General features: G+C 25.3%; 1 protein-coding gene across 1 annotated transcript in view; it reads left to right on the top strand.

Annotated features, from left to right (window-relative positions):
- LOC129611370 (uncharacterized) overlaps positions 1–20,237 on the top strand; it is a 38,939-nt gene extending 18,702 nt beyond the window's left edge. Inside the window, exon 2 of the mRNA XM_055524494.1 lies at positions 17,862–20,237. Coding sequence (XP_055380469.1) covers positions 18,107–19,858 — 1,752 coding nt within the window. The 5' untranslated portion in view covers positions 17,862–18,106 and the 3' untranslated portion in view covers positions 19,859–20,237. The remainder of the gene's footprint in view (positions 1–17,861) is intronic.
- The last annotated feature ends 263 nt before the right edge of the window (positions 20,238–20,500 follow it).

The following is a 20,500-nucleotide window of genomic DNA, read 5'->3' as shown; positions in this document are numbered from 1 at the left end:
CATTAAAATCATGAAAAAAATATTTATGAAAAATTCAAATAAAATTTATGACTTTATTGTTGAACAAAAGTTCTTTTTTTTTCTCGTTTTTGATTTGTTAAAAATTAAATTAGAAATATTAAATATTTAATGAGAATAAAGCGACATCTGTTTGATTCATTAATAAAAATTGCTATTACGTAAAATACTCGTATAAAAAGAAATTAATAATTTTTTAGCAAGAAAGCAAAACAAGAATTTTCAATTCAACTACTCTCCAAAAAAAAAAGAGAACAAACTTTATTCCTCTCTTCTCTCAAATATAAGCTCGCCATTCAATTAATAAAATGTATTTAGTTCCGGGCTGCCACCTTGCCTTCTCTAACTTTGTGTCTCTTTCTTAACTTTATTTTACTTTTAAAAATAAAGTGATTATTTGGAACAATAAAATTATTATTAGGTCAAAGAAAAAAAAAAATTTATATTGAAAACCTTAATTTAAGATTTTTCTCTTTTTGTATATACACACATTATGTAACAATAAAATTTAATAACATTTAAGAATATTTTTTTTTTGTTAAATTTAAATAAGGGTCTATGATCAGATTTGACACAAATTTCCAACCAAAAAAAAAAAAAAATGAAAAAAAAAGGAAATTATTTCAACAAAGAATATAATGACCTTCCTTTTTCTTGTTGTCAATCTTTACAATAATAGAAAAATTATATTGTAAATTTGTAGACAGTATAGGTCGAGAAAAATTTAAGTTGGTTATTGTAAACTTTAAGATATTTAAGTTACAAATAAAGAGTATACGTACTTGAGGGAATGAGACGAATCGGGCTGAAAATCTAATTCGCAAAAGTTGATTGGGTGAAAATGGAACTCTATAGAACATTTTCCGACATTTGTCTGAAATCGTTTGAGAAAAACGGTTGTTAATCTTAATAACGCGTTTTAAACAGATTGTCTGAAAAGAAACTCTTCCGAAAAATATGAGATTTGAATTTATAAGCTGTGATTTATAGAAAACTCATTTAATGATAATTTAAACAGAATAAAGAGATATTCAATAATAATTTGATTTCTAATTCAGTGTGGTTTAAACCTTTGATAAAAAGGTGTTGAACAAAGCTGGCATTAGAAGGATTTGAGAAAAAATAATATTCAAAATAAACAATAATCCAATATTAACACTTAAAATCATCATATAACGTACGGTTTACAACTGCTATACGTAATTCGTACGGAGTTTGTGACTGAAAGACAAAACAGTAAACTGGATGTTCAAGCCCGAAAACAGCTGTAAAATTCACAACATGTGTTCCAACTGAATTTTAATTCTATTCTAACATTATAAACAACTAGAAATTTGACATACTCAGGATATTTTACATTTTGAAAAGATATAGTATAAAAAAAGTCTGCTATTAAATAAAAATTAGTAGCATAAAAAAAAACATTTTTTTTTTTATTTGGGGTCGAAATGTGACAATCAAAAGTCACAGAATATTATTATGTTGTAGCACAACCATAAAAACAACAATAACAGATAACAAATACAAGGAATGAAAAGAAAAAATTTATAAAACGAAAATATCAAAACCAAAAAAACAAGAAAAATAAAATCGAGGAAACCTTAAATGTCCTTTTCAAATAAGGATACACACAATGGGAAGAAAATTAAAAGAAAATGGAAAATTGTTCATTTTAAACATGAAATCTGAATTAAGGAAATTTCTAATATATTTTTTTTCTTCAAAAATTTTTTTTTGGGAAAAAGAAGAAAATAACTTTAAAATTAAATTGTCGGGGTCCTTATATTCTTTTTTTTTTGCTATTGACTTCATAAAAATGGTCTAATTTTTTTTTTCTATTCAAATAATAAAGGAAACCATAAATTCTTAATATGAATGGGAAATTATCATTTATCGGTTAAATTTCCAAAAAAAAAAATTTTTTTTTGGAAATTTCTTTTAATCAATTGTGATTGCAAGGAATTGAAAATATTTTCAAAAATTTTCTTTGTCACCACAATAAGTTTTGCTCACAATTATAAAATTTAATTTTTACTATAGGCAGGCACATCGCGTGTATAAAAAATCATGAATTTATTGTCTTAGAAATTAAGGAAACTAGAACAGAAAAAAATTGTGTTTATTTAACAGAATTAAATTCATTTTCGAATTTTTTAGAAATTTTTTCTTTAAGAGGCAAAAATACGATAACTAAGTCACTAACAAGCATAACAAGAAGTTACAGAATGGGAAATCTTTTCTATGGGTGTAAAAAAAAATAATATTTTGATAAAATTCGTTCTGTTCAAATCTGATAATTAAAATTATTATCAAGGTGCTAAATTGGAATTAAAGAAAAATTGGAAATTAAGAAAAAAATTATCATTCCGTTGTTTCTGTAGCTTTTTCAAAATAATTTTGTTATACCAAAATTATTTTGAATTTATATTGAAATCTGCAATTCGGCACCCTCCCAACAACTTAATTTGAAGTTACTAGACACGAACCCCATTTTGTAAGGATATGGTTTTGATTATGCCCGATATTTTGGTCATAATTCCACTATCCGACTTAATTCATTAACTGACCGACAGTAACAGGAATTCTTTCACTTCTGTTATAATATCTTTATTATACAAAAAATGTACTCGTTTATTAAGTCATAAACACCAACCAGCGTTAATTAATATTTTATATAGCATTATACTAAAAATTTCTTTCTTTCCTTCTTATTTATTTTATTTTAATTCACAATAAATTTCAATTGATTCCTTTTATAAATAAAGACTTTAAATCAATCATTCATATGTCATTCAGCACCAACTATAATCGTATGTACCATTCCAAATGAATTTAAATTGAAATTATATTACAAAAATATTTTATCAATACCCTACCATATTGACTTATTTACTAGCATATACAAACAGAGTGTATACTGAATTATTGCAAATTCTTCAATGTCTTTACAAGATGATCAAATTATATTTAATATATAATATTATGTACAGAAAATATTTAAGTTGCAGTATTTTTAAAAAATTGTATTTTATTCTAAGAGACCAGAAATATTAAGCGAAGCAAACGCTAATTGAATATCAATTATCTTAGAAAAATAATAATTTCGAATTAAGTAAAGTAAAAATGAAGTATTTGATTTGAACCTCTCACTCTTTACAAAATATTATCATCTCAGATCAAAAATATATTAAGTAACATTGTGAATAATTTTCAGGAGTGTGCAATTTATAAAAGTTTATCAATTTTTATTCCATTCTTTTTTATTAAAAACCGAATTCTAAAATCTATTTTTTATTTATGTATAGGAATGACTTTAAATTACAAGCTTTTCGAAATGTGCGCATGAAAAATTTCGAAAAGCAAAGAAGACTCTCATGGATCTCATGTCTTCATTAACAGTAAAAAAAAAATATTTTTAAACAAAATTGACTTACAACAGTTCTGATATAGATCGTAAAATTGCATTCATTTTATATAGACAGTGATGACATTGATAATCAATATTGATTATCATCACTATTATCATATAGTTCTTAATAATATTATAAATAATTATTTTACATTTTTAAATAAACAGATGGCTCTAGTATATATAATAGTGTTTTTGTTCTATGTGTCTATGGTGTTGAAAATTATACTATTCAATTCATTTTTAATTATTTCATATTGAAATGGTGTGTATATAAATTTGTTTGTATATTTGGATCCATGTCGTCAATATTGCAATGAATATGGTGTAACATTTTATAAATTATTTTTAATTGATAAATAAGAATATTTTTGTTATATTTGTATTATACTCATGAACTGTCAATTTACATTAAGTTATAATGATTATTTTTATATAGTAAAATTAGTATGTTATAGTAAATAGGCATACATATGATATGAAATATTTATAATGCAGCTGGTATTTCCTATATAGTAAAGGTAATGAACTCTGAAGAAAAAAACTTAAAATAAATTCTATATTGGTATTCCATAAATTTAATGAGCAAATAAAAAATTTAAGTGTTATATGCACAAGTACTTATAATTCGAATAATGTAATGAAATAAAATTACTTGAAATTGAAAAATTTTTACATAAAAATCAATTCTGTATAGATAGTCATTTATGAATCATGTAGTATGCTGAGTGTGAGAACAGGGTAAAAGTAGAGTCTGAGTAAAAGTTTACACATCGTAGTGTATTCAAGTATGTCATTTAAGTTGAATATGGGTTGATGAAAATTTTATATGAAAACATTCCTGAATTTTGTTCAATGAGAAAAAATACAAGGTTAATGAAATTTTCATTTAATAAAATCCATGAAAAATAAATTAAATTTGGTACTTGTATTACAGTTAATCTGTATGAAGGTATAAGAATTTCACTTACGTCATTTTTACTCTCTTTTTACTCTCAACAATTACCGAATACTGTCGGAAAATTAATAACAAATAGAGTCAAATGTAATCAGGGCTGCCGAGTAATTACTATATTGCAACTTTTGCTGTATTGACGAAGAACGCACTACAATCAATTTATTCAACACATGTAAACGTAGTATTCCCCAAAATTGGATGATAACTGCTAAAACTACAAACAAAACAATTATTTTATAATGTACTCTGTTTTTACTGCACCTGTTTTTGTGAGTACGTTACATACTACTTAATTGAGTGCAAATATACTCTTTTTTATATTGCATTCAATGGTGTTCTCTTTCAAAACGTACTTGAAGCTTAAATTAAATTAATAATATTCTAGGGTTAAAATGGTTGGGTTTATTAATAATGGTTAGGGTTAAATGGTTGGGTACTAATTTCACTTTTACAAACATATATACAAAATATTTCAAATTAATTAATAATTTCTGAAAAGAAATTTAAGAGAATTCTGCATTGAATTTAATTTAGAAATTCCAAATAAAAATTTTAAGCAATTTTATTGGTAATTAAAATTCAGTAATTAAACACAAATCCAAAACTCATTTCATTAGAAAATCGAATATAATCTATATTCAAATATTTTTTTAATGCCAAAACTATTACTGTTTATAGTCAATGATAACATCAACAAAAATGCCTCATTAAATTTTCTCATTTTATTTAAATTTCATAAGTTTAACCCCTTTCAAACAATTTCCAATTTCGAATCTTCAAAAATTTAACAATATTCAAAAGCCTAATGATTAAAAAATAAAATATTTTAAAATAAAATTGTATTTTAAAATTTAAATTATATAGAACGGGAATATTGTTTAAAACAAATTTAAAGAACCTAAAAGTTAAAACCATATTTCAACAATAAAACCACAATAATTAAGGTATCAAAAAACGTAAAAGAGTTTAAACGAATAAAATAGAAGAAAAACAAGAATTAAATGACGCGACGCCTATAGTCTACGTGCATTTTTCATGCATTCTTCCCGCCTATATATGTATGTAGCAAAGTATACAGAAATTCATGCTTGTACAATGTAAAAATTAGTTGCATTTTTAGACTATACAATTGTGTTTTAGCTAGGGGGGGCGGGAAAAAGATATACAAGCATATGGTAAATGTATAGATTACAAAAATTGCAGCTATTATACAGTGCAGTGTAATTTACAAATATTCTTGACCGTCATGGAATATTTTTTTTTTTGTGAAAAAGCAACTGCAATTTCATTTTTTCACTCTCTTTTTTCTAAAATTGCATTTATGTTTTTTTTTTTTGTTAATTTTGTGTTGCATTTTTCTAGTGCAACTGAAGAAATAGTTGAACTAATATTTTCTCTAACTACAATGCTATAACCATGTATAGGTATTAGGCATGCAATAAATACAAGTGCAATGTATGCGCTATGATGGTAGTTATTTATAAAAAAAAAATGTTTATGGATACAAATAAAATTTTTAGAGCAAATATTTACCTTTTATTTAAGTAGAGCAAAAAAAAAAATAAAAACACTTTCGAATATTTTTCGATATATACAAGGTGCACGGGTATATAAAAAAAATTTCTATATTTATAATTTTATTTATAAATATTTGTGGGGTATAGCACAACGGACACGAACAACTTAAACTAGAAATTTACTTTTATGTTTTGAAACGTAAGTAATCTATGTAAACTTCTGTAAATAAATATATATGTATATATATTCGGGTGAAATGTTCATTATGTAAATATTACTGAAAAATAGAAAATTGAGGATAAATTGAGTTGTTTCAGTTGATAATAGGATACTCACATGATTTTTTTATTTATTTTGAAAAATTCAGAAGATTTTCTGATTATTTTCAGAAAAATCACTGATCGATTAGGGAATATGATATAATTTTAAAATTTAGTTCTTCAATATCAAAGGGAACGTCTTATGCACTTATAATCACAAATGTGTTAAGCTTTATGATCACAGAGTTTGAGCAAATGAAAAGTTTGAGCACTGCTGATAAGATGAACAATATTGGTTTTCAAAGCTTAGAGTGCCTGTATAAATGACTGACTTACCACAAGATAGATCTAGACAGATTTAGCTCCACAAGATAGTTCTCCAAATCATCCGCTTGCCATAAATTGATTTTAATAAACTTAGAATCACTGTTTAACTCTTAAACTCATGGTGAGTAAATAAGATATTCCGATGATGTCTGCATCAAATATTGAATTTTTGTATCAAATATAAAGTTTGTAAGGCATTCTACGCAAACACTTCACACTTTATCAGGAACTCCCTAAAAGTATGCAATCATATAACAAATAGAGTCAAGTGTAATCAGGGCTGCCGAGTAATTACTATATTGCAACTTTTGCTGTATTGACGAAGAACGCACTACAATCAATTTATTCAACACATGTAAACGTAGTATTCCCCAAAATTGGATGATAACTGCTAAAACTACAAACAAAACAATTATTTTATAATGTACTCTGTTTTTACTGCACCTGTTTTTGTGAGTACGTTACATACTACTTAATTGAGTGCAAATATACTCTTTTTTATATTGCATTCAATGGTGTTCTCTTTCAAAACGTACTTGAAGCTTAAATTAAATTAATAATATTCTAGGGTTAAAATGGTTGGGTTTATTAATAATGGTTAGGGTTAAATGGTTAGGGTTAAATTCAGAAGATTTTCTGATTATTTTCAGAAAAATCACTGATCGATTAGGGAATATGATATAATTTCAAAATTTAGTTCTTCAATATCAAAGGGAACGTCTTATGCACTTATAATCACAAATGTGTTAAGCTTTATGATCACATAGTTTGAGCAAATGAAAAGTTTGAGCACTGCTGATAAGATGAACAATATTGGTTTTCAAAGCTTAGAGTGCCTGTATAAATGACTGACTTACCACAAGATAGATCTAGACAGATTTAGCTCCACAAGATAGTTCTCCAAATCATCCGCTTGCCATAAATTGATTTTAATAAACTTAGAATCACTGTTTAACTCTTAAACTCATGGTGAGTAAATAAGATATTCCGATGATGTCTGCATCAAATATTGAATTTTTGTATCAAATATAAAGTTTGTAAGGCATTCTACGCAAACACTTCACACTTTATCAGGAACTCCCTAAAAGTATGCAATCATATATAAAATTTTATTATTATGAAATCAAATCTAATTGAAATCTTAAGAACTAAATTACAATATTACTTATTACGAATGAAGTATGAGAATATGTTTACAATATTTTAAGTCTAATTCATCTAATATTACCAAGATTTGAAATTCACTTTTCCTATAATGTCTACATAAATACATTTTTAAAAACATAGGTGAAATATTCGCGTTCACTCTCAATTAAGTGAAATCTCCGATTAACTACACTTGAACTACCTTTATATGAACACACATAAGTGTTATATATATGCATTTATATATGTATAAAAATTATAGTTTTCACTTAATTCTATTTAAAGATTTCTATACTATTTCTATTAATTTATTTATATATTATATTGTATGTACTTTTCTATTTAATGCATCGTGAAATAAAAAATTACATTAAAGTGCATTCGGAATTCAGTTAGATATTATAACTTGCATTAATTTTTCTCATTAAAATATTACAGCTTCGTGGTTTTAGTCGCCTGAACTTTATACTTTCTAAGTCAGTTCTAACATAATTCTTTGGTTCAATTGAGAAAACGAACTGTTATAGAAAAAATTTGAATGCTAACAGTTTTGTACACAAAATTTATACTTAAATTGTTAGGCAATATACGGAGACTCATACCACATCAAATCACTTAATAATTTATAAGAGTTGAAGAAAAAATGTTTGAAATGTGTCTGGAATGTACGATTGCGCCCATGTCAGTCACATGCAGAACAATAAATTGCAAGGCTTTCTAATTACTTCTTAGATATTTCTTTAATTTCTAGGAATTGAGTGGTTTGAACTGTTTTAATTCCAAAAAATCTCGAGAAAATTGCAATTCATGTAACAATTACTCAATTGCATATTACTCATTCACGACAGTGTACAATTAATATTTAGAATTAGTGCGGTATGGTCAACTCTACTACTTATTTTAATGGTATTACTGCAATGTTAACTTTAAATGGGTGTTTATTTTGAAATTTTAAAATTATATAGCAAAACAAGTAAAAAAAAAAGAAAACAAATCTTGATATTTTATCATCAAGAAACCCAAAAACATGTAACATGATTTTTTCATTTGTACCATTTAATCAGTGATTCAAAATAAAAGTGAAAATTATTACTTGTTTGCATTTGTTTTCTATTTATATAAATAATAACTATTATAATTTTTTTTTTGTATAGTAACTTGTTTTAATAACAATGATAAATTAAAAGAAATTGTGCAGTGAATTGAATGTGTTAGATATACGAACAGTTTACGAACAGTTTGTGTATATCTTGCAAAGTAGTTCATAATGTAACCATAATGTTTTACAACTGATGTTTGTAATGCTATTGGGAGTTGAATTTTTCTCGAATATGTGCTTTTAGTTTAATTTCATTTACTGCACCATGTTCCTTTAGCTCCCTTACAAAAAATTAAGTTATGACTTTCAATTTAACTCAATAATTAAACATAAAATATTGAAAATTTTTATTTTAATTTTATAAAATTTTTATTGAGCAAATTGAAAATGTCATCATATAACAATTCACAATATGACCACTGTCAAAAAATTTGTAAATAAACAGTTTGCGGTAGTAGAAAAGTGAAATTGACCAAATCAGTCGAAATTGCTTATAAATCAGAATTGAATTATTGCTTTAAATTTAATTGTTATTAAAAAAATTTTGACATTCATACGCCATATTTTACAACTTTGACATTACGTCAAGCAAACATTTCGCATTTTTTCGAAATTTTCTTGGAAAACGCGGCGCCTTAATTTACTCTAAATTAAGAATAATTCATGCATAACACCGTTTTGATAAAAATTTTAATATAATTTTGCATATTTCTGAAGAATAATAAAACTCCTCTTGAATTTTTAAGATTGCAAGACATTAGAAATAAACAACTTACGAATATAATTTTAAAGTGTAAACAATATTGGCAATAAAAAGTGTTCAATTATAGAAATTACAATTATTTTTGAATAACTGAACACGTTTAAAGTTTTAATATGAAATCATTTACATTCTAGCCTCATTTGTACTAGCATTACTTACACATAATTTGATTTCGTATAAAAATTTATATTAGTATATATGTACAATACTTTATGTTCTGAAAATTTAAATTACGTGAATTCTACATTTATATAAGGAACGCAGAAAATTAAAAGTAATTTTGTGTAAAGAATGACAATTCATTTAGCTGGACCCAGACACATTAGATGACTATTAGAAATTTATATATGTTGTGCACTGGTTATTTTCGAATGTTAGGAAAAAATTATCAACTTGGTGTGTTTGTTACAAAGGGTAACATATTTTGTAGAATGAACTAACAATAATTTTGGGGTATGTGAATGAACTCATATGACAGTAAAAAGAATTTCTTTTGAGACTATTTTATAGTTAATAAAATTGACCGTCTTAATAAGTATGTAAGCTTTGAAATGGGTGATTAGTTTACAAAATGTGCTGAATAAGGTTTTTTTTAATCCATTTTTGTCTTCAAATCGCCTTAGTCTTAACCTGGGACGCATTTCTAAATATTAGGTTAATATAGGAATCAAACAATAACGAAAACTAAGCGGGTCTTCCGTTCTCTTCTAAAAGAAAAAACGAAAACTCTAATGAGCCAAAATGAGCCTCTACTGCATTAGATTTAGTACGATGCTTAAAAAAATATTAATCAAATTTATAATTAAATAAATTTAGAAGAAGACCCTGAATGTTAAAAGAATATAAAATATTGAACACGACTATTAATAAGTAGAGTATGTTGTATAAATATTTATAATAAAACTTCATGCTTAATAATTACCAGTCTAATACTGTTATCGAGATTCACCATTATTGTGCCAATTATTTGACTCATCAAATACTTCTTCAAAAAAATTATTAAAATTCATTTCAAATTTTGATTTTAATTGATGTATCATTCAACTCTGTACGGGTCAGTTAAATTTCTTAACCTTATATATATTGTACATTCACCTGCCATAAGATGAGCTCAATTTTTTTAATGAAAATACTACCGCGCAATTTTTCTTTCAAATTCAATTCATTCCACTTAAATTTACTAATCAATCATGATAGATTTTGTTTTTTTGTAGGTACTACCATTTCTAACTCTTTAACGGTACACCCACAAAAAATCTTCATTTTTTTCGTTCGTACTTCTCAAAAAAACCTTTTATATGTTATACACACGTATTACAATCAAATAACAATAATAAAATTTTAAAGCGCCATCCTAACATCAATTCAAAAGTAAAATCAAAATTCTTGAAAATTTTCAAATAGGCACTACAGAAATTTTTTTAAAAAATCAGTAAAATTTATAAAAGAAATCTAAGAAAATCAAAGAAATCTAAGAAAATCAAGGTAGAAACTAAAAAAAAAAAAAAGTATCATCAATTATCGTCAGCAGAGCATAAAAACGTTCTTTCTCTCATAAGTTCATTCAAAATTTTTTGATGGTTCTTTTTTATTGAAAAATAAAATTTTTTTTTTCTTAATTTCAAACTACACTAACACTTTCATATAATGTTCAAGTGTACATAAAAATTTTTTATGTTAAAAAGTTCTATGAGCCTTCAAACATAAAATTATATTCGGTTTTTGTAGTGCTTTCGCTCTTTCCTCTCCCCAATGCTCCTCTCATCATTCGAATTTCTTATATTGGTATATAAAATTTAACGCAGTTATGCCGTGCTAGGCACTAATATGTGTTAAAAGCGTCTAGGGTTTTTTTTGTAAAGGTGGAAGTCAGAGCCCAGAGGGGTCTTTAACGAATGATTAAAATAAAAAATCTTGAGAGGAAAATCAGCAAACACTCCAAAAAATTAATGCTTTAGTTTTAACAATTCAACAAAAAAAATGTAAAAGAGAAAAACGGGAAGTCTTTTTTTTTCTCTTACATTATCATTTTGGTTTGTTTGTTTAACATTATCATAATAATCATTATCACTATCATTATCAATATCATCATAACATAATCATCATCATAATTTATAATCAAAGTTCAACGTATTCCTAAATAGATTTTTTACCCTTGAATTTTGTAAATTTTTCTCTCTTTTCTTTCTTTTTCCTTTTTTTTTTTTTTGTTCTCTTTTATTAACCGTTCAGGTTGAAATTTTAACGATTATAAACATTTGTATTCATACACACACCCATACCTATACTGACTTACTCCAAACACATATGCAAATCATCTATTTGGTGTAGCTTTTCCTATAATATAAGGCACTTATACCGAAGTACTGTTATTAAAGTAGACAAGAAAAACAAAAAATTTCACATTAGGCCAGTTGCCATTTCTTTTTGTTTTTCGTTTTCTATACGTTCAACTCGTTTAATTTTTCTTTGCTTATTTTTTTTTTTTTTTTGTGCTTTTTATAATTATAGAATTAAAATTTTTCCATGCGCAAATAATTACCTTTACTATATTTGGACACCTTTTATGATTTTTTTTCTTTTTTGTTTTAATACCACATAACATTAAAAAGAATTTCCATATCAAGATTTTTTTTTAGAATGAGAATCAAAAAAAAAAAATGTGAAAAAGATTGGGATTTTGCTAAAAAAAAATAAAAGAAAAAAAAACAAGCCCCCATTTGCATACACTCGAATAAAAACTTTTGTACAGTACTGTACCGGTATATTGATCAATTGTCTGATTATTTTGCAAAGAGTTGAACATGTAGTTTGTTTTTAACTCATCCATGTACATATTGTTTTGTCTTTAGAATTCATAAATGACGGAAAGCAAATGTCAAATTAGTTATTCGTACTTTAGTAAGCGTGTTGACGTTTTAAACAACTATTTCACATTCTCATTCACATTAACAGCCCAATCGTGTATATCGTTTATTTTATCTAACTCTTTATTCACTTTTAAATCAGAATTTTCCGTTTATCTCCGTTTATATTTCATTTTTCTAAGATTACAAATTTTTTCAATTGGATTTTTGGATTTCTTTTCTCAAATTATCGACTGAACCTTCTTAAAAACATTTTAGAAAAGACGAGACACGTATTTCCGAATAATTCTTCTCACTCGAAAATTACATTACACAAATATTTGATAGTTACTCACATTTCTCTCACTTGGCGAGTAAAATATCGAGACAGACAATCAGACTCTAAATTATTCTCTCGTGCTCTCTTTGATTGAGTTTGTAGAGAAGGAGATTTAAAATAGCGTGTAGAAAATGAAGTATCAAATTAGCATCTTGGTTAGCGTAGCCTACATCTGGTGAAACATTTTCTTTGTTTTTGACGGAAACAATATGTGATACTTTTCAGTACATTTTATTCCTTCTTTCTTCTTAATATTTTGACAATCGATTTTAGTTGGAAAATCTTAGCATTATGAGAACCAATTTCATTACGGTTTATTCTCATAAGCATTTTCAGATCTTAATACAAATTATAACAATAATAATGTACAGGGTTTGTAGGTATTAATCATCATTGTGTATTGTTGAACTGTTTGAAATTATGTTAGTTTCAGTGCTTCCAATATATTGGATCAAACTAGGCGTATCTCCTATTTTATTTTGCTTGTTTGCTTTGCAGTTTTTCCCTGAATTTTTATTTATTTTCACAATTTGCCGGCTGTTAAACCGAAACATTTCATAGCGGCCTGCTGTTTATTATTTAATTTTGAAATTATATAATGTTGACTTCATGGCTCCAGTTGCTGGGTTTCATTTAATTTTCATGAAATTTTTCATTTTGGCTCCTCTTGTCAAGATCTACTCCATGTTTGACTCAATTTTAAAAACTTATTCTAATAAATTTTGTACATTACTGTAAATGTAAACGTTTACTCATTGTATATAATGGAACCAAAAAGGTCTCAGCTCAACATTTTTTTTTTGTAAAGGTATGTAAAGTAATGTCTTTGAATAGACATATTGAATGTTTTTATGCTGATTATTTTTTTTTTTTTATTTTGTTTGTTCTTTCCTTTTGCTATTTTTTTTTTTGCGTGTTTTTTTCTATATTTAAAAATCCATTTTTAATTTCCCTTCATATTTAAGTAAAGAAAAAAGAAGAAGAGTGACTAGAATTGGCTGTGTGAAAAATTTTTAAACAAAAAACCCATTTTTCACATTTTTCATGCAACACGATAAATAATTTGTTCGTTGTTTTTTGTTCTTTTCTTTAATTTCTAGCCGTTTTTCTTCATTTTATATAATATGTAAGTATAAAAGAATTCTCAAGAATAGCGTATAATATTTTGAACCTCTTGACATAAAAGTCAATAGATGTTTATGTTTGTATGTGTATGTTATACAAACAATGTAATGTGAATTTTTAAGTAAGCAATATTCATTTATGAAGTAAATAAAATCTACCACAAAAATATCTACAACATTCACATATACACATATATAATAAATACATACACATGTATATAAATAAAAATTTAAGCAAATTAGAAAAATTTTTATTTTATACAATAGAATACCGCAATAAACATTCAAATATTGTGCAATTATCGTGATCATTAACATTAAACTCTTAACACTTTGTTCTATAGGCAAAACAATAAAACAAAAAATATTTTGATATTGGTAAAAATTTTTCTTCTGATATTCTGATAAATCTTAATTGTAAGATAGTGGGAGATGGACCCCTAGCGAGTTAAGGTTCAGAAAACAGTTATTATTAATTTTATTAAATTACGAAACTTTATTTATTAAATAAACTGACATTTGTAGATATTGATTCCCAGATTTAGAAACAACAAGTTTCGGAAGTTCTTTAAGTTTTGTTACTTTTGTATACTTTTAATTAATTTACAAGTCAGTAACAAGCGAAGCACATAAATCGAATAATATTCTTCTTACTTGAGATACCGAGAACTAAAATTACGTACCTTCTCTCTTCTCTCACCCAAAAGTAAGAAAATGATGATATAATTTCTTTTTCGCCTCAAAGTATGCAATAATTTTTTCAAACACGAATGGAACTTTAATCGGAAATAGAGTATGGTAAGCCGACGTTTGATGCTTCAATCGAGTTTATTTTTATTACAATACGAAAGAAATGACATTTCTGGTAAAATGATATTTGTTTGCTTGCATTAAACCTTTCTAGTAGCCATTTTTTAATTATTTTATAATTATTATTTTCAGAATTTCTTTTAAATTTTTCAAGAAGGCATAAGTTTTTTCAATTACATTTCGGAATAAGAAGGCTTCAAAATTTCAATTAACCCACTTGGAAGGAATTATATCAAAAGTTAACACAAATTTTAAAGTTACGCTGAACAAAGTAACCGCTTTACGTAGTTTAGAACTATTTGCTAAAAGCAGTGTATAATAATATTGGAGATAATACAATATTTTAGCTTTAAACAAAATAGAATTGGTAGATTCCAAGGGAACCGAATGGAGCAAGAGGACACATCTCCCGGATCACTGTAGCAACTCGCAATTTATTGTAGCCACCCCATGCTCTCTCCAAACTAGAGATACAAATCAAATTTCTATGAAATTTTCCATTTCAAAATTTCACATTTAATATTTTAAAATTTTCTAGACATATCACTTTAAAATTCCTCAATTAAAATTTCAATTTTTATAACTTTTAATATTTTAATTGATTTTTTTTGGCTTATGAAATTAAAAAAATTCTATAATCATTATTTTTAAAATCTCAATTTTCTTTTTTATTGCTTTCTCGTTTGTGTGTAATAAATGTAATCGTATACTTTTATAGAAAATCATCATCATCATCATCATGGAGATGAACTTTTACAACATTTTAAATTCATTATTGGGTTCTTTATTCCTAAAACATTTATTATAGGCGCTAAAACCAAAAAAAAAAATTCAGTTTTATTGTTGTCTCATACATTGACACCAAACACACATTGATAAAGAGAGGACTGTAAAAAACTTTTTTTTTTTATTAAGAAATTCTTAAAATTTTTATTACCTAATGTTTATATAGAAAAAAAAAAACAAAATAAAAATCAACGAGAATTGGCTATTCTAAAATTTAGAAGAAGACAGACACTAGGTTATTGTTCAATAGTAAATATAAAATTGAAAATAATTTAAAAAAATTTTGGGAAAGAATTTCGAAACAATTAACTTTAATTTAATTGAGATTTCGTATTTTTGTAAACGAATTCTCTAATAGAATCAGAAAAGCAGACCTCGAAAGCATCGAAGCGTCATGTGTACAACATTCAATTATTTTATAGAAGAAATGTCAAATTCCCATTTACAAGACTATCGTAAATTGCTCGTACATCACATACTCGTAATTTTGAATTACTTTTATGGAATAATGAACTTTGTTATTCAGCTAGAAATGAACATTTACCTTTCTAACTATAAATAGATTTTAAAGGAAAATTTATATTTAAAAGAGTCATTAAATAGTCCCCAGAAAATAATAAAAATATACAGGTTAATTATTTAAAATATAATTGAATTAATTTCGGTAGCACTCTATATATTATTAAAAATTTTAAATAAAAATATTCTGCACGCTGTAAGATTTTAATTGATTATTATTAATTGTTATAATAAATAAATGCGACATAATGAATATTGTACTCGTATTTGCATTAACAATAATAAAATTTTTGAAAATTTCTGACAGATTGCTGACAGCATCATGATCCAATAATCTCCGCAAAATTTACTGAACGGTATTGACATTTTAAAATGTTCGAAAAACGTCATCGGAGAGATATTTATTTAGAGAGAAAAAAGTTTGTTTACATCAGTGCATAAACATTCTCCCCGATGATGTCATCATATTCATTAAAAATTTTTAATTATTCAGCGCAGATAGTTAATTATTAGACCATGTTTTAAGCTGCTTTACTATATTAAATCATACAAAAAAATTGATGCGTCAGTGAAAAAAAACTTCGTCGGTTAAAAGGCAGAAAGCACTAAGTGCATTTTTTGAGAATTCGAATTATCCAGATGAATTAAATCAGAAAAATATATTCTTTATTGTGGCAAAAACCATGCAAATTCAGAATATAGTTTAGAAATTAAAGAGATCGATCCCATTGCACTAATTGCTTAGTTTTACAATTTTACGATTTTTTCAAATTGAATTTACTTAAAACACGATTTCCTGTCTTAATGCTTTCTACTTCTTAGCCGACGACTTGTAAATTGCCGAAGTTATTACCAAAATTTTTTGAAAAATCGATTTATGGACAATCATAAGCCGATAAATAGCTATTTGAAATCATAAAATTTTTTTGAATATTAAATCTTTCACTTCCATAAATAAATTTTTTTCCCATCTAAAGTCTACAAGAATTTATTACAACATTTTTTTTTTGAAGGAAACCAATACCTGCTTATACATTAATATTCAATATTTATAGATAGAAATCATTACAATCATATTTACATAAACTTCAATTTTTATTCTCAAAGAATTTTTTATTTAAAATATTGAAAATTCAATTCTATTTTGAAATCTCTAATCAGATGAAGTATAATAACATTTATTAATTGGTGAGAATCATATAAAACGTGATGGGAACCAATAATAAATTGAGAGAAACAAAAAATATTTTTGTTTTTTAAACATTATTCAAATTTATGACATTTTTATCTTTGGTTATGAGAAATATATGCTATCAGAAGAGTAAATTCGGTGTAATGATGAATTAAATTACATTCTTATTGATGAGTATGAGAAAAGATTTCTTAGAATTAATTTATGGTTTGATTTTCGAAAATGCTCTTACCACAAGTCAAAATTCTTTAAAAAACATTGTCGACTTCTGGATACAAAATCAATTACTAAACAGAAATACTAGAATCTGAAACTACTGATTTTTTCTCTCTTAAATACATAATTAATTTGGCAAGACCAACAGTTTAATTTCCAGGTATCAAATTTTGAGTACCAAAATCTATTGCATATTAGTCTATGGAAACTTAGATTATAATTGAATTAAAATTATAATTTAATTGAAAAAAAATTAGTTGAAAGCCCCGACAGGTATGCAATTTTCAATTCTCAAATTGTTTGATTGCTTAATTGTGTTTAATTGCAGTTAATATTAAAACACATATATATATGTTCCAATGCAACTGCATCTGATCAAACAATCTCAAACAGTTTGTAATTTTTACAAGCTGATTTCAACTTATATTAAAAAGAACAAGAATAAGCTTTTAATTAAACAATGTTAATAAGATCCTGATTTTCAAATTTCTCATTTAAGTAATTATTTCTTATTTTTATTTTATTTACAGATTATGTCAACTAGATGCATTTTAACTAAGTCAAATAACAGTACTGCCGCCGTATAACAATCAAGAATATACAATAGCAAAACAGATTTTGTATACAAAACAACAAAAATACACGAATAATTCATTATCCTAAACGAATAATTCATTAAAATCGAATTCAACTACATATGAAACTTTTAGTATAGTTACAAAGAAAAAACACACAACAAAAAACCATTTAAAATTATTTAAAAAAAATAGCAAAAATGCCAAATTCAAAGATAATTATTAAAATTTTATTCTCGCTATCAATCTGGTCAATTGTATTAATAGGTATATTAAAATTTCATGGCACTGGTATTGTATCACAAGATTATATACAATCACCAATAAATGGTAGAATATTATTACAAAAAAATGTTAAATTTTATCCAAATGGTGATCCAACATCAACAACAACTGATCGTTTTGATCCATCTGAAATCTTAATTGATAATCGTTCAAATATGGATGATGATCAATTGGTACATGATGTTGAATCAAGATTACCATCATTACCAATTGCATATTGGAATAAAAATAAAAATTTTATACAACAAAAATCATCAACATGTGCCAAATATCCATCAATATTTGAATTAGAATTTAATAATATTTATTGGCAAACAATGCATACAACAAATGGTACATTTCAATTATTTGGTGCATATTATGATATACGTAAAAAAAGTTTATTAGGACCAACAGTACGTATATTAGGTATGATTGATCGTATCGAACCAAATGTTAAAACATATTGTCAATTTTGGTTTGATGGACAAAAAGAACCATATATTGTTAAAACATTTGAATATAAATATATTTGGTATAATAAATGGGGTAATTATAAACAAGGTATTTATCAACCATATTTAATTGCATGTCAAATACCAAAACCATTTCATGGTATTGTACCATCATCTGTATCAATGGTTGAAAAAGAATGTGATACAGCAACAAATAATCTACGTGTTATTTATAATCGGCCAGAAGATGATAAAAAAAAAGGTTTTGCTGTATGTGTTAAAGGTTTAGATTTTTTATATGATGATTTATCAGTACGTTTAATTGAATGGATTGAATTATTAAATATATTAGGTGCTGATAAAATATATTTTTATGAATTACAAGTACATCCAAATATAACAAAAGTATTAAAACATTATGAACAAATGGGTAAAGTACGTGTAACACCATTAACATTACCAGGTGGTCAACCAAATGTAGCCGGTTTTCAACATTTATATTTAACAAAAAAAACAAATCATAAAAGACAAAATGAAGTTATACCATATAATGATTGTTTATATAAAAATTTATATTTATATAATTATATTGCATTATTAGATATCGATGAAGTAATAATGCCAAAACATATAAATGATATGACATGGTCCGATTTAATGAAACGTATTATACCAAAAGCAAATTCAAATAATAATAATAATAGTACTGGTATACCAACTGGTGGCTATCAAAGTTATAATTTTCGTAATGTTTATTTTTTGGATGATCATCAACATGAACATGGTTGGCATAAAGATATACCACAATATATGCATATGTTACAACATGTACATAGAGCACAAAATTATACAAAACCACATCAATATATTAAATGTTTTCATGATCCAGAACGTGTATTAACATTACATAATCATTTTCCATTAGCATGTTTAGGTGGCGTTTGTAAATCATATTCAACTGATACTGATGATGCACATTTACAACATTATAGAGCTGATTGTGTTAAAACATTAAAAAAATCATGTGAAGATTTTCGTGAACATTCTGTTGAAGATAAAACAATATGGAAATATAAAGATGAATTAATAAATAGAACAATTAAAACATTAGAAACATTAGGTTTCTTTAAAAAATCATCATCAGCAAATAATATTAATTATAATAATAATAATAATAATAATAATTTATTAAATTCATATAGTGATGATCATAGACGTAGACGCCGTCGGTGATTTTTATTATTATATTGGTTAAATAGAATAAGTGGAGGTCTTTTAGAACATTTAATAGATATGAATAATATTAATAATGATAATAATAATAATTTATATTATAATGATGATGGTAGTGATGATAATTTAAATGAATTAATAGATTCAAATGATATTGATGTAACAAATAATAATGATTTAAATAATAACGGTATGAATCAATTTTTGTGACTCTTAAAAATTTTTTTAACAATTTCTTTTAATAATCGTGGTAATTCTTTTTTTTTTGTAAATTTGTTCACATTTTAAATATTTGTCCTATTTATTTATTTTATTTCTAATGAAAATTTTAATTTGAAGTTATGTCACATATTATTCAAAAATCTATTAAACATGAAGATCCTTATTGACATATTTGTCAAATTTTAATAATACACTCATAAAAATGAGTCGGAAGAGAGTAAACTATTCTTTGTATCTTTCAAGTTTCAAAATAAGTTTTAAGAATGAAAATATTTTGCCTTATAATTAATTAATTATCAATATTAAAAATTTATAAAATATTTTTATGTAAACATTATAAACGTTATTATACAATCATAATATAAACTTGTGTTCCATTTGCACGAAAAAAATATTCTAGTATTTTAGATAAGACGATTC

The sequence above is a fragment of the Condylostylus longicornis genome, unplaced genomic scaffold (assembly GCF_029603195.1).
Source record: "Condylostylus longicornis isolate FDR11 unplaced genomic scaffold, ASM2960319v2 ptg000049l, whole genome shotgun sequence".
NCBI classification, from domain to species: domain Eukaryota; kingdom Metazoa; phylum Arthropoda; class Insecta; order Diptera; family Dolichopodidae; genus Condylostylus; species Condylostylus longicornis.
Note: the sequence above shows the minus strand (reverse complement) of the source record. Positions and strands in the feature narration are given on the sequence as shown.